Consider the following 11,678-nt stretch of genomic DNA (forward strand, 5'->3'; position numbering starts at 1 on the left):
AACGCGTAAATTTCGACAAACGCCGTATCCGCGTTCATCATGGCGGCCGTTCTTATTGGATGAATTCGTTTGTTCCGCGCAAACAACCGATCGACGAATAATTAAAATTCCTTTCCGTCTCCTGCGTATTACGTTGGTACTACTGGATCATTGTGCAAAATAAAAATTTTCAGTGGTTGTTGCGAAATATAGGAGGCACCTCGGAACGCTTTTACTCTTATTTAAACATTTTTCTAGACTGTTTTAGTAGACTGCGAATTTTATGCATTTACAACAAAATTGCATTTATTTACGATTTCGTTTTGTTTAAATATGTACTTCTTCAATAGAGAAGTTCACTAACAAGATTTCACAGAGAAACATATTTATAATTTGGATATTTCTGAAAGAACAATTCAGGAGCAAGTGATTTAATGCAATTTGTATTGTCTATAAAAATTCATCAATGCATAGAGTGCTCAGGCTAATCATCGACATCCTTAGATTCCTGTTTGGAAGTCGAAGTTGGCATAAATCTGTTCTCTGTGAGCGGAAAACACGGTTTGCCGGTCAAGAGTCATTTGTGCGGAAATTTCTCGCGAAAACGGCTTGTAAATCTGTTCTCGCGAGTAGTATAACGTCGGACAGGTGCGCACATATCCGCTTATCCGTTCCCGATCGGTATAGTAGCCGGTGGAATAGCGTTTGATCCGTTCGCGCACTGTCATCCTCGCCACGTTCCATTTGTCGGTCGCGCTCGAGGTACCGGGTGGCTCGTTAATTCGGGATCAATTAGCGCGTCACGGCGTGTCACACCGTGAACGGTCCCCCGACGCTCTCGACCCCTGCCCTCGCATATTTTTCGGCCACGTAAATTCTACTAATTACTCTGCCGCCGCTTTCGCCTCGGAATTGTCCCTTCTGCCTTTTTTTCATTCCGACACGACGCTGGAAATATTCGGAACGCTTGAATTTATTTCGCGAATGAATTCGCGGATTCGATACGCACCGCTAATATATTTCTCGACAAAATCGAGTCCGCAGTTAACGAGCTTCGCAGGTCATTGGAATTTGTTCGGGAGTCATCTTTCGTCCTTTTATTCCGGAAAAATTCAACCGCGATTCAAGAAATCAAATAAAAATTGTCTGCGCTAATTACAGATTGATTTTAACAAATGCACAATTTCAACTATAAGTTGAAAAAAATCGGTGAAATTACTTTCAGCAATTCTTCGTCCCAATTGTTTTCTGAAATTTACAACCCTTCCGTCGCTACCGAAGAACTACCTTTCCCGATTCACAGACTCCTAATCAAATAAAAATTGTGGTAATTACAGATTGATTTTATCAAAGACGATCTCAACTGCAGTGTTCAAAGAAGCACTAATAACATTAGGAAACGTCAACGAAAAATGTCAACGCAATAAAAAGTTGCTGAGGCTAGTAAAATAATTCTAACGAATACAATCAAATGCATAATTTCCACTCAACTATAAATTGAAAAAAATCGGTAATATTGCATACTTTCAGCAATTCTTCGACCCAATTATTTTCCGAAAATTACATCCCTCCCCTCAGTAGCGAAGAATTACCTTACCCGATTCACAGACTCCTAATCAAATAAAAATTGTGGTAATTACAGATTGATTTTATCGAAGACGATCTCAACTGCAGTGTTCAAAGAAGCACTAATAACATTAGGGAACGTCAACGAAAAATCTAACGCAATAAAAAGTTGCTGAGACTAGTACGATAATTCTAAAGAATATAATAAAAAAAATGCACAATTTCCACTCAACTATAAATTGAAAAAAATCGGTAAAATTACATACTTTCAGCAATTCATCGACCCAATTATTTTCCGAAAATTACAACCCTCTCCTCGCTACCGTAGCACTGTCTTTCCCGATTAACAGTCTCCTCATGAACCGATACTTACATTAACTCTGTCATATAATTAGTGAACCGTAAATCACATTTTTCCCGGGATAGCACACGCAACAAGGTTTCATTTATGCGACCAATAATTCAGCGGCCGAATTACTCGAACCAACCAATTATTTTCGAATTACGTGTCTCGTCACTCGAACAGTTTTCTCCGTCGATGAAGCTATTAAATCATGCGGATCGTGCGTGTATTCTACTTAAATCGGAGCTGATATTTTTGCTCCGTGAAGGGAACGGTGTGCAACCGGGTTTCATCTATTACCGATCGAGATTTAATCTAGTGGTGTTCCCCGGTGTATGTGTGTGTGTGTATGATACACCTGGAAGATTCTACACGACGAAGAATTCGAGGACAGGTAAATAACATAGTAAAGGAACGAGGCAAGAGCGTTGTGTTTTTAATTCGATTTAATCGGTGGCAACATGTAAGCGGGTTACATAGATTATATCGACCACTTATTGTGAGACACTGGTACATACATACATACATAATACGCATACTATTCCGAGTCTGTCTGCACACACGTGAGCGTAACATATACACGTACATTTATATTTATAACGCTATATTTTCTATAGAGACGTATATACACACGTGCATATAGATCTATCCGTACAGGTTGTACAATAATTAGGAATATACAGTGTTGAGATCGTTTTCTTATTCACGCCGGTCATGTGCACCGATGCATACAGAATAAAATACATATACATATACATTATACATATAGATTCTTCGCGCAGCAATTAACTTTATCTCGTATCATACATTATACACATATATCACGACCAGTCCTATTTACAGCTATGTACAGACGGAAATAAATAATTTAAGCGTCTAATCGATAATGATCGGTATAATCGAGGCCCGTGTATCTAGAACCGTATCTACGCCGATATAATGCATACTCTCTCGGTGAAATACAAAGTCTCAGTCTCGGACAAGAGTCGCTCGTGGAAAACGAGCACAAGCTAGTTCGTCGAATCACCGCGCGGCCGTCGCGATTATACGGAAGGTTCCACCCGTTTCGAGATAGTATGCCCTCACAGCTGCGCAATAAAACCGTCGTAAAATCATTCGACGATTATTAATAGCCGCTGGAACCTGATCGATTCGAACGATGTCCCATAAAATCCAGCGGTACGCTTTGGAAACCACGAAACTATCCGTATCATAACCTTACTCGACTCTAGCTTTTAGAACACGTCCCAGAAAAATTGCAATACTCTTCTAGAACGTATCACCCCAGAAACATTAATCAACCTCCCAACTCGACGACCAAGAGAAGATTAACAGCGAGTTCAACAAATTGATCGCCATTTTACCAATTCAATGATGCACCTTCAGGGCCAAGTATCTTCGAAGATGTCCATGGCTCACCCAATGCAACGTTCATCGTCAACAAAGAAGGATTCCAATCGAAATTTTGTACATCCTCGTTTCCAATCGTTAGTGGGACTGATTACTGCCAGTCATGATTTCCTCGCCGTCCTCGTCAACGGGCACGGTGGAGTGATTATAAAGTCCCTGGGCCATCAGCTGAAGCGCCAGAGGGTTCTTCTGTCCGCTGGCTTTCTTGATTTTCGCCCTCTTGTTCTGGAACCAGATCTTGATCTGCGCCTCGTTCAGACCCAGGTCCCTCGACAGCTGCTGCCGCCTTCTTTCCGTGAGATATCGATTCTCCGCGAATTCCCGCTTCAGCCTCGCCAATTGTTCCGCGCTGAACGCTGTCCTAGGTCTCTTCTCTTCCGGCGAGCTGGATTTCCCGGCGCTCTGCGAACGTTTCACCCTCCTCGTACGTGGCCCTGCAACACGGATAGATCGGGACGATTATTCCCTCGCAAATCACCGGCTGATGCTCCTAATCTATAGTTAACACGCGATACGGCCGCGAGATACGCCGGCCAATTATTATCATACAATGGGACACTGGCTGGAGCTCGAATTCCACGAGCATACGCCGGACCTTTATCCTGTTAACCGGCCGGGTTTTTCATTCCGGTTGTTTACAAGCGCCGCGACAAACGATAAGTAAAATCGGCGAGTATGTCGTTTCGTTATAATTAGACCGAGGACGCGAAATACTATTTTTAACCACTGTACCGCGAATATACAGTGTATCAACATTTATTTCTCCGAGTGAAAATCGCTCATTTTCTTTTTGTGTGGACGTAACCTGGACATAAAACGAATGTTCATCTTTAAAAATCTGTTTCTGTAAAATCTGATATCGCAATGAAACTCAATTTGTCAATGCAAAATATAAAAGAAATCGTGCACTACTTTCGATCGCATAAATCGAGTCGAAACGAATGACGCGGAGCTCGCGGGAGATTTATAATCAAAGTTCGGCCAGTCTTCCGCGGGACAAGTATGTAAATGGTAATTAACCGAGCCGAATGAGAGGTTCCTTTGAGACCATACTTGGGGTCCGAGAGCACGGCCAGCTATCTGCGTTGCTGCGGCCCGGCCGCCTCGCCGCCGTCGCCAAGCTGGATCATTTTATTTTCCGAGAGAGCTAGATCGAAAAGAGAGAGAGAGCACAGCCTGGAAGTCGCTTTTATCTGTCGCGACTATCGGCCACAGGCCTAGATTATTACGGTGTATTACCAAATTGGGTGCCCGGCTACGAGAAGACGGAAAAATGGTCGCAGTCGTGACCGCTGGCCCCGGCCAGCCCATGTTCGCCGCGATGAATATTTATAAGTGGCATAACATCGAAACACGCGCGGCCGCTATCAGCGGCCAGAAACTCCGGCTCGTTCACTTTCTTAACCGCTTGTTCCGCGGGACAAATCGCTACCGCTACTGAAAATTCTAATGGAACTTCCTTTCGCAGGCTGTTGCCTCGCTGTGCTCCAGGTGCGAAGCCACCACCGCGGAAACGTTACTAGACTGCAGATTTATTATTATAATACATCGGCTACCTGCGATCGCAATCTTCCAATTTTTCATGGTTCGCGCAGGGCTTGAAAAATATCCCAGTCAACGGTAATTGCTCGACGACGAACTTTGCAAATTTTAACTTCAACGGGCTTTAATTGGACGAGGTGAGAAATTGGGTGGTGAAAGGGAAGAATGTTAGTTGGCTTCTGCATTTATTAAAAAATTGCTGTGAATACTCTTTAGGCAACATATATTCCTCGAATCAGACTCATTTTCAACCTCGAGGTAGGCAACGGACCAAAAATGATGAAGAGAAAAAATTGGAAGAAAACTGGACCAAAGAAGAAGTGCAATGGGGGTATAAAGATAAAATAGGGCAAACATAAATAAATACAATAGGCTTCGTCAATGAGCAGCTGTTAGGTTATTCACATTTCGAAGAAATACATCTCACAACACAGAAAGAAAAATTGAAGAAGAAATTGGGTTTAAAATAAAAATTCCAAACGAAATTAAAAATTAAACATACATTGAGGGTTTCCAGATGAATTGACTAAAGTGAAAATAAACCTAGAAATCGTACCTACACAATCCATTCCGTTAGAATTCGAGTCCGAAAACCAGGAAACACTAACAAAAATAGAAGCTGGATGTTCGTAAGCAGGAAGGAAGATCGGGACCGATCCGATTGACCCATCCATCATACTTCGCCATGGCCACGAAATTTCTCCGTGAGCAGATCGATCGGATCCCCCCGATCGATCACGCTCGGTCGCCCCTTTAATTAAGGAAGACACAGATCGCGATTGGCGGTAATTAGCGCGGCTTGATCGGCCGGCTCTAGGACCACCCATTGGGGCTTAGGACCCAAGACAACGCGCACGGGTATCTAGGACACAGAGCGACCGATAGCCGAGGGTAGATCAGAGGATATAGGTTGTGAGCAATTAGGTTCTGCGAACGGGTGCAGGTGGTATCGGAGTCGTACGTTCACCCCACCATGTGAAGAAGGGGGAGGGAAAGTCAGCGTTCTACGGGTCGGCAATTATACATAAGCTATGCAGGCCCGTAACAGTTAAGATCCCGGGGCGCGCACACACCGGTGACACTAAACTAAATCGGAACCGGAACGGGCAAGACGCTACGGGGAAAACTGGTATTTCTTTATGGAATCTGATCGCGCGCGCCAGGTGTAATTAGGCGAGCTTTATGCGTCGTCTGCGATTTTTCGATATCCCTCTCTCTCTCTCTCTATCTACCCCCCTGCTGTTTCTGTTAGAGCGCAGCAGCGGATAGCTAGCGGGAAACGCGGCTGATTTCCATAGAAACTGGTTTCCAGATGTAACGGTCGACAAAGTTAATTGATTAAACGGATACGGAGAAATGCTGCGACCAGAACCGCGACTATGGTCGCGGGCGCGCGCGCGCACTACGGACTTCCTTGATACCGCGATTAACTGAGACGTATCTGTCTATCCGAGGAAACGCGAGCTTCAATAATCGACGAGATTCGATTGTCCCAATCGGGACGCTTCTCGTGTGCTCATCCGCCAGAAAATTAACCTATTTTCTGCTACTACGCGGAGAAAAAGTCGAATTGAATCCGCCGTTTGCTGGGAAAATCTTTGTAGAACGCGAAAGGAGCTTGTTGAGCTAATTGTAATTAGTGTCGGCCAGCTAACGATTTCTCTCGAGCCTCGTTTGGTCCGTACATTTATTACAAGACACTCCGGAAAGTAAAAAGTTTATTGATCATTTCAGAACGGTTTTTCTTTTCGAGAGAAACCGTGGAACGAGTATCGTACAACAAATGATTTCTCTTGAACGCCATCTGGACGATACGAGTGTTCCACGGGAAAAGTAAAAAAGTATATTAATGAATGATTACGATGTGTCAAGATTGTTTTTCTTTTTAGGAGAAACTAGACGTGAAAAATGCGAGAGGGGCGCGAACTATCGTGTCAGCTGTCAAACGATTTCTCTTCGACGTCATGTAATCGTTTGTGAGATTTTACACTGCAATTTTTTATATATAATTCTTGATTCAAGAATTCAGTCAAAAATTCTTTCTGGAGTTTGTACGAGGTTTGTAAAAATGTCACAGGACCTACCGGAAGAGGGTCTGTCGGAGTATCTGGTGCAGTAGACCCACGCCGGCCAATTACTCTGCCCATTGAGAGTGCTCTGCTGCGAGCCCGAGTTGTTGGCAATGCTGTTGTTGTTGGTGTCCCCACTGAGCGAGTCTCCGCTGATAGTGGAGGACGTGGATCCCAGCGACGGTGCTCCCGTGACGGAGCTTCCGGTGACGGAGCTCCTGCTGCTGGCTAGACTCTCTAGACTGCCGCTCCTGCTGAGGCCATTGGTCCTCTGCAGTGGCGAAGTTAGTCCGCAATGCGAAGAAAACAAGTCCCTGTCCCGGTGTACCGAAAAACTGGCCGGTTGGGGCCTGGAAGGCGACAGTCTGCTCGAGGACAGGCTGAGGTCCCGCGGCAGAGAAAGGGGACTGTGCCGTGGGATTGGGACCGGGATGGTAGTCGGGTGTCCGGTGGTCAGGCTGGTCTGCTTCGGCGTCTTCGTGTTGCGGATTGCCTCGCGTCCGAACTCGGGTCTCAGGATGTTCACCACGCTGAACCTGAGAGGTGTCTCGATGTCCTCTTTGCGGTCCTGCGGCTGCTCTTCATGGGGCACCACGTGGCTCTCAGGAGAGCGTACCCTGTGAGGATGATGGTGGTGGTGATGGTGGTGAGTGCTGAGACCTAGGCGCAGACCGTACGCGGAGTCCATGGTCACCAAGGCTACGCTCATCTTTCGAATCGATAAGTTCTGTCACTCTTCTGATCTATCTTCGATCGAAGCAGTTGTCGACGAGGTCTTCGACGAGGATTGACGTTAGCCCTCTGCCGTCATATTCACGAAGGAGCACAGGATCCACACAGTACGTCAGTCAGCAACTGGAGCACTAACCCACTATCGAGATTCCCGGGCAAAGTTCTTTCAACAACCGCGCGCACGTGTCACAATCTTCTCCTTCTCTCTCTCTCTGTTTCTCTCCCCCTTTCTGTCTCTGTTCACTATTTTAGTCCCGTCGATCGACACCGGAGTTTCCTTCTCGTCCTTCCGCGCTCTTGCGTCACACGTTTGCGACCTAAGTGCACACGTGGCAGGCTCGCCTAACTGCGTAACGTCGTCAGCACTGCGTCCGCAGTCCCTGTGGCCCGGAGCGAGATTAACGGTGTTCGAAGCGCTGCGTCTCCACCAAGACCGGAGAGGTCTCCTTGGTATTGGCTTTTCTCGAGGTTTCCGAGGACTCGAGCGAGTGCTGTGACGGGTCTGACTGGCTGTCCATCCGTCGCTCAGTGATGTCTAAACTAGGGGACCTGTGGTCCCTACTTACCGCCTGCCCCGCCGCACCCCGCGCCCCCTTCACTCCTCCTACGCCCCAGCCTGGAGTGCAGTGCACTAGACACCCTCGATTGTATCTCTATTAACTCTTCAACCGCTGGCTCCGCCTCCCGCCGTAAGGCTCTACCCTGCCCCCACGCTCGCGCTCATCCCCACCAACGGCGCGCACGGATAGTAGGGGGCCGGCTCCAGTTCTACCGCGATCGATGCCACTGCAACGCGCGCGTCCCAGTCTCGTTCCGGCCGTGACAAGATTTTTGTCCCATCTTCCCTTCTTCTACCCACCGACAAGAAACCTTCCTGGAACGCTCTAACCATAAGTCGTAGTCTCCGCTCCGAAACGATCTGCAAGATTCTACAAGATTCTTAAAAATTTCACAGTTTCGCAGACTTTTTGCAGTTTCTTGTCAGAGGAGATTGATAAAACTCGATATTGTGTAACAAGAGGAGGCTGAGAAGTTGTGTTAACTCCGTAATTTTGTCCGAAGAAACCGTATCCGCGCCACTGGCAGCGTCGGCCAGCTAGCCGGCGTCTCCCCGCCCCGTATCCAAACCCCACCGCCGCGTCGCGCCAAGATCTCGCCCACATATTCGCCCCTCCCCGGCTGGCCACGCCCTAATCGCCTCCCCTCCCACCACTCGGCGCCCACTACTCCATACTTTTGTTCCTCCCCACCCCGGTGTCTCTCCGGCCGGCCGGGAGGCAGCTAATTCATTTCTTCGAGTCGACAAGCATTCCCTCGCTGACGTGGATTTTATCATACCGGCGTCGAAATTGCTTTATACAAAAATTCAACGGAGCAGATCCAGGCTCTTTCATCTTCTCTTTTTAGTCCCGCGGGAGGGGGAGGCCGCTCTCCGCGACGGTTAGCCGAACAAATGTATTATCCCCGCGCAGATGTTGGTCCGCGCCCATTCCCTGCTCGTTAACTGCCCGCTTCCGGCTGCGCTCGCGCGACCCACGATCGTTCAATCAGTACGCCATTCCACATACGATTCCAATATTTTGCAGTAGTATACGAGCTCTGTTTGCTGGATGTATAAAGGCATCCGTGTGTCGGTAGACTGCGGATTTTATCCGCTCACGACACGAACGGACAAATCACCGAACAGTGAAGACGATAGAAGTATGTAAATATTCTGGCACGTTGTCATCGAGTTGTTAACGTAATTTACAAGTGGACAATCTCTATTTTACATTTTAATAAGATGAAAATAATAAGTATTTTCTGTTTTAAATTTGATCTCATTCTTTCCACAAATGCACAAAATCCTATGATGCACGTTTGATGCGCGTGACAAAGCGCCAATTTATTCGACAAAACGCCCAACAAGTTCTCCTCGAGGCTATGTATTTTTAACGTTCTCGAACCGTTTCCGTATCTGCACATAGAAACGACTGTAAATGAAGGCAGGAACTTCGAACGCTTTTACACTGTGTTATCTCGAATCGTTGATATAATTCATAAATTCCTGGACTCGGTAGACCGTAATTAGCTCGCCAACTAATATTAAAGTAGTGTGACGAGTTGACGAGGCAATCCACTTTGTTAGGTCTCGTTGAAACTTTCAGCTCGCAATATCAGGTAATTATCAGGGCCGGAGACAGTTCGGCGCGTAACTACGAAATAATATGCGCCCCCAGGGGGATGGATTCCTCCATTGTTCTCGTAAGATTTTTATCGTTAACACGTCGACGATTCTGTAACGAGCGTCGTTAGCGGTGGTGACGACACACTCCGCCATTAACCGGTGAAGAGAAAATTACAGCCATTAGCCTCTCCGCGAGCATCTAATCGCGCCAGGGCTCTCCGGCTCTCTTGTCCCGCGGAAGCGTTATTCGATAGCGACACGAGAACAACCAGCAGCTCATTAAAAACACGCGAGATTTATAACGGCTCGTTGCTAAAAAAACGCGGCGAAATTAAACATCCGTTACCGAGTTCATCTCGCGGAGTTGCACGCGAGCGTACGTTAATTCGCGGTAATCGCGGCCCTGCAAATCTGGAGCCGCGAAACTGCATTCCCTTGCACTCTAACGCCTCAGAAGTGTGCTCGAAAAATTTCATACTTCGATTTTAACAATTATAACGTCCAAACAATACCCAGGTTTGTGGACTCTTTTTGTTTTCCGGACTGCCGAATCTCTTTCAAATAGAAAAATGTAAAATAGAGTTTATATTTCGGGGAGAAATATAAAATATTCGCTGCAGTTTTTGTGCATCATCTAAACAAACCTGAAGAAAGACTTATACATATGCAGAGTATTCGGAACGATCTTATATTTTTTGGAGATAGAAGTGTTCATAGTAGTCATTCATTATATCTGATGAAGTTTTGGAGACACTGGAGCTACATTGATTTTTCTTTCTTTTCTAAATAATTTATAAAGTGCTGAGCAATTGCCGAAGAAAATGGACGGAGGGCATAGTGTTTCGAAAAGCAGCGGAAGAGGCGATAGCGATGTAAATGCGACCAGTTCTAATCACTATCGCGGCGCTGTCGCAGTCGTTACAGATAAACGAACGTGTCCGTCAATTTTCCAAGTGACGATTACACCTGTTTTCGCGTTTCGAAGGCGTTCAAGCTGAGCGGCTTTTAAAATTTGATCGCGGTCGAACTGGCTGACGACGGGGGGAACAGAAGGCGATTCCTTTGTTCCGCCAACGCGACCGCTCTCGAGAACGGACGTGTAAGATCGTTGTTACGGTCTACGGTTTTATTAATGACCACACCTAGGGATACCAGCTGCCACGTGAACCAAAAAGCGATCGTTAGCCGTTAGCCGCCGCAGTCGAGTCGCCGTCGACTCGATTCGTGTTAGAACAATAATAGAGACAGCCGCTATAAATAACCTTAACGTGTCTATCCATCAATCGAAGCCCTCCAGTCTATGAACCGATCCGCATTCTACCATGCTTTACTGTAGGAAGGGGGAAGGTACGATCTTGTGGACCAGTTTTCACCACTATCTTCCTCGCAGCTTCGATACGCTGTAATTTACCAGCAATAATCGACTCGGATGGATTTATCTAACCATTAAACTCGGCTTTAAGGGGAATTCAGGTGGAAGTCAGTACTTGCGTGCTTCTACTGATCTTGATGCTCTTGAAAGTGCAGCGTGATTCGTCTATTTGCTACAGCAATATCTAAAATTTCATATGGAATATTTTATATGAACGGAGAAATGGATGTTACACGTATAATTATTGAAATAGATGTTCTTGAATGTGACTGAATCATTTTTTAGATATTCTTAAATGGGAGTATTTGTGTCAGATATTTTCACAAGCGAGATAAAGAAAAATGATATTGCTGTGACAAGTTCGTCTCGGAGTCTGTCATGATTGAAATTGAATAATAACGACGTACAAACCAGTTTTCCATCTTACGAGAGCCAGTATTAATGCATCGCGGAGGTTCTTGATCTTGAATTGTAATGTAAGTCTCTCTTAATGTCTTT

General features: G+C 46.0%; 1 protein-coding gene across 1 annotated transcript; it reads right to left on the reverse strand.

Annotated features, from left to right (window-relative positions):
- Positions 1 to 2,292: 2,292 nt before the first annotated feature.
- On the reverse strand, positions 2,293 to 8,212 carry LOC143208907 (segmentation polarity homeobox protein engrailed). The gene is made up of 2 exons (XM_076423851.1): positions 6,925 to 8,212; positions 2,293 to 3,732 (listed from the first exon to the last, which is right to left on the reverse strand). The coding sequence occupies exons 1-2, from the start codon at positions 7,616 to 7,618 to the stop codon at positions 3,377 to 3,379; spliced, it is 1,050 nt and encodes a 349-aa protein (XP_076279966.1). The 5' UTR covers positions 7,619 to 8,212; the 3' UTR covers positions 2,293 to 3,376.
- Between the last annotated feature and the right edge of the window lie 3,466 nt (positions 8,213 to 11,678).

This window comes from Lasioglossum baleicum, chromosome 5 (assembly GCF_051020765.1).
Source record: "Lasioglossum baleicum chromosome 5, iyLasBale1, whole genome shotgun sequence".
Taxonomy (NCBI): Eukaryota; Metazoa; Arthropoda; class Insecta; order Hymenoptera; family Halictidae; genus Lasioglossum; species Lasioglossum baleicum.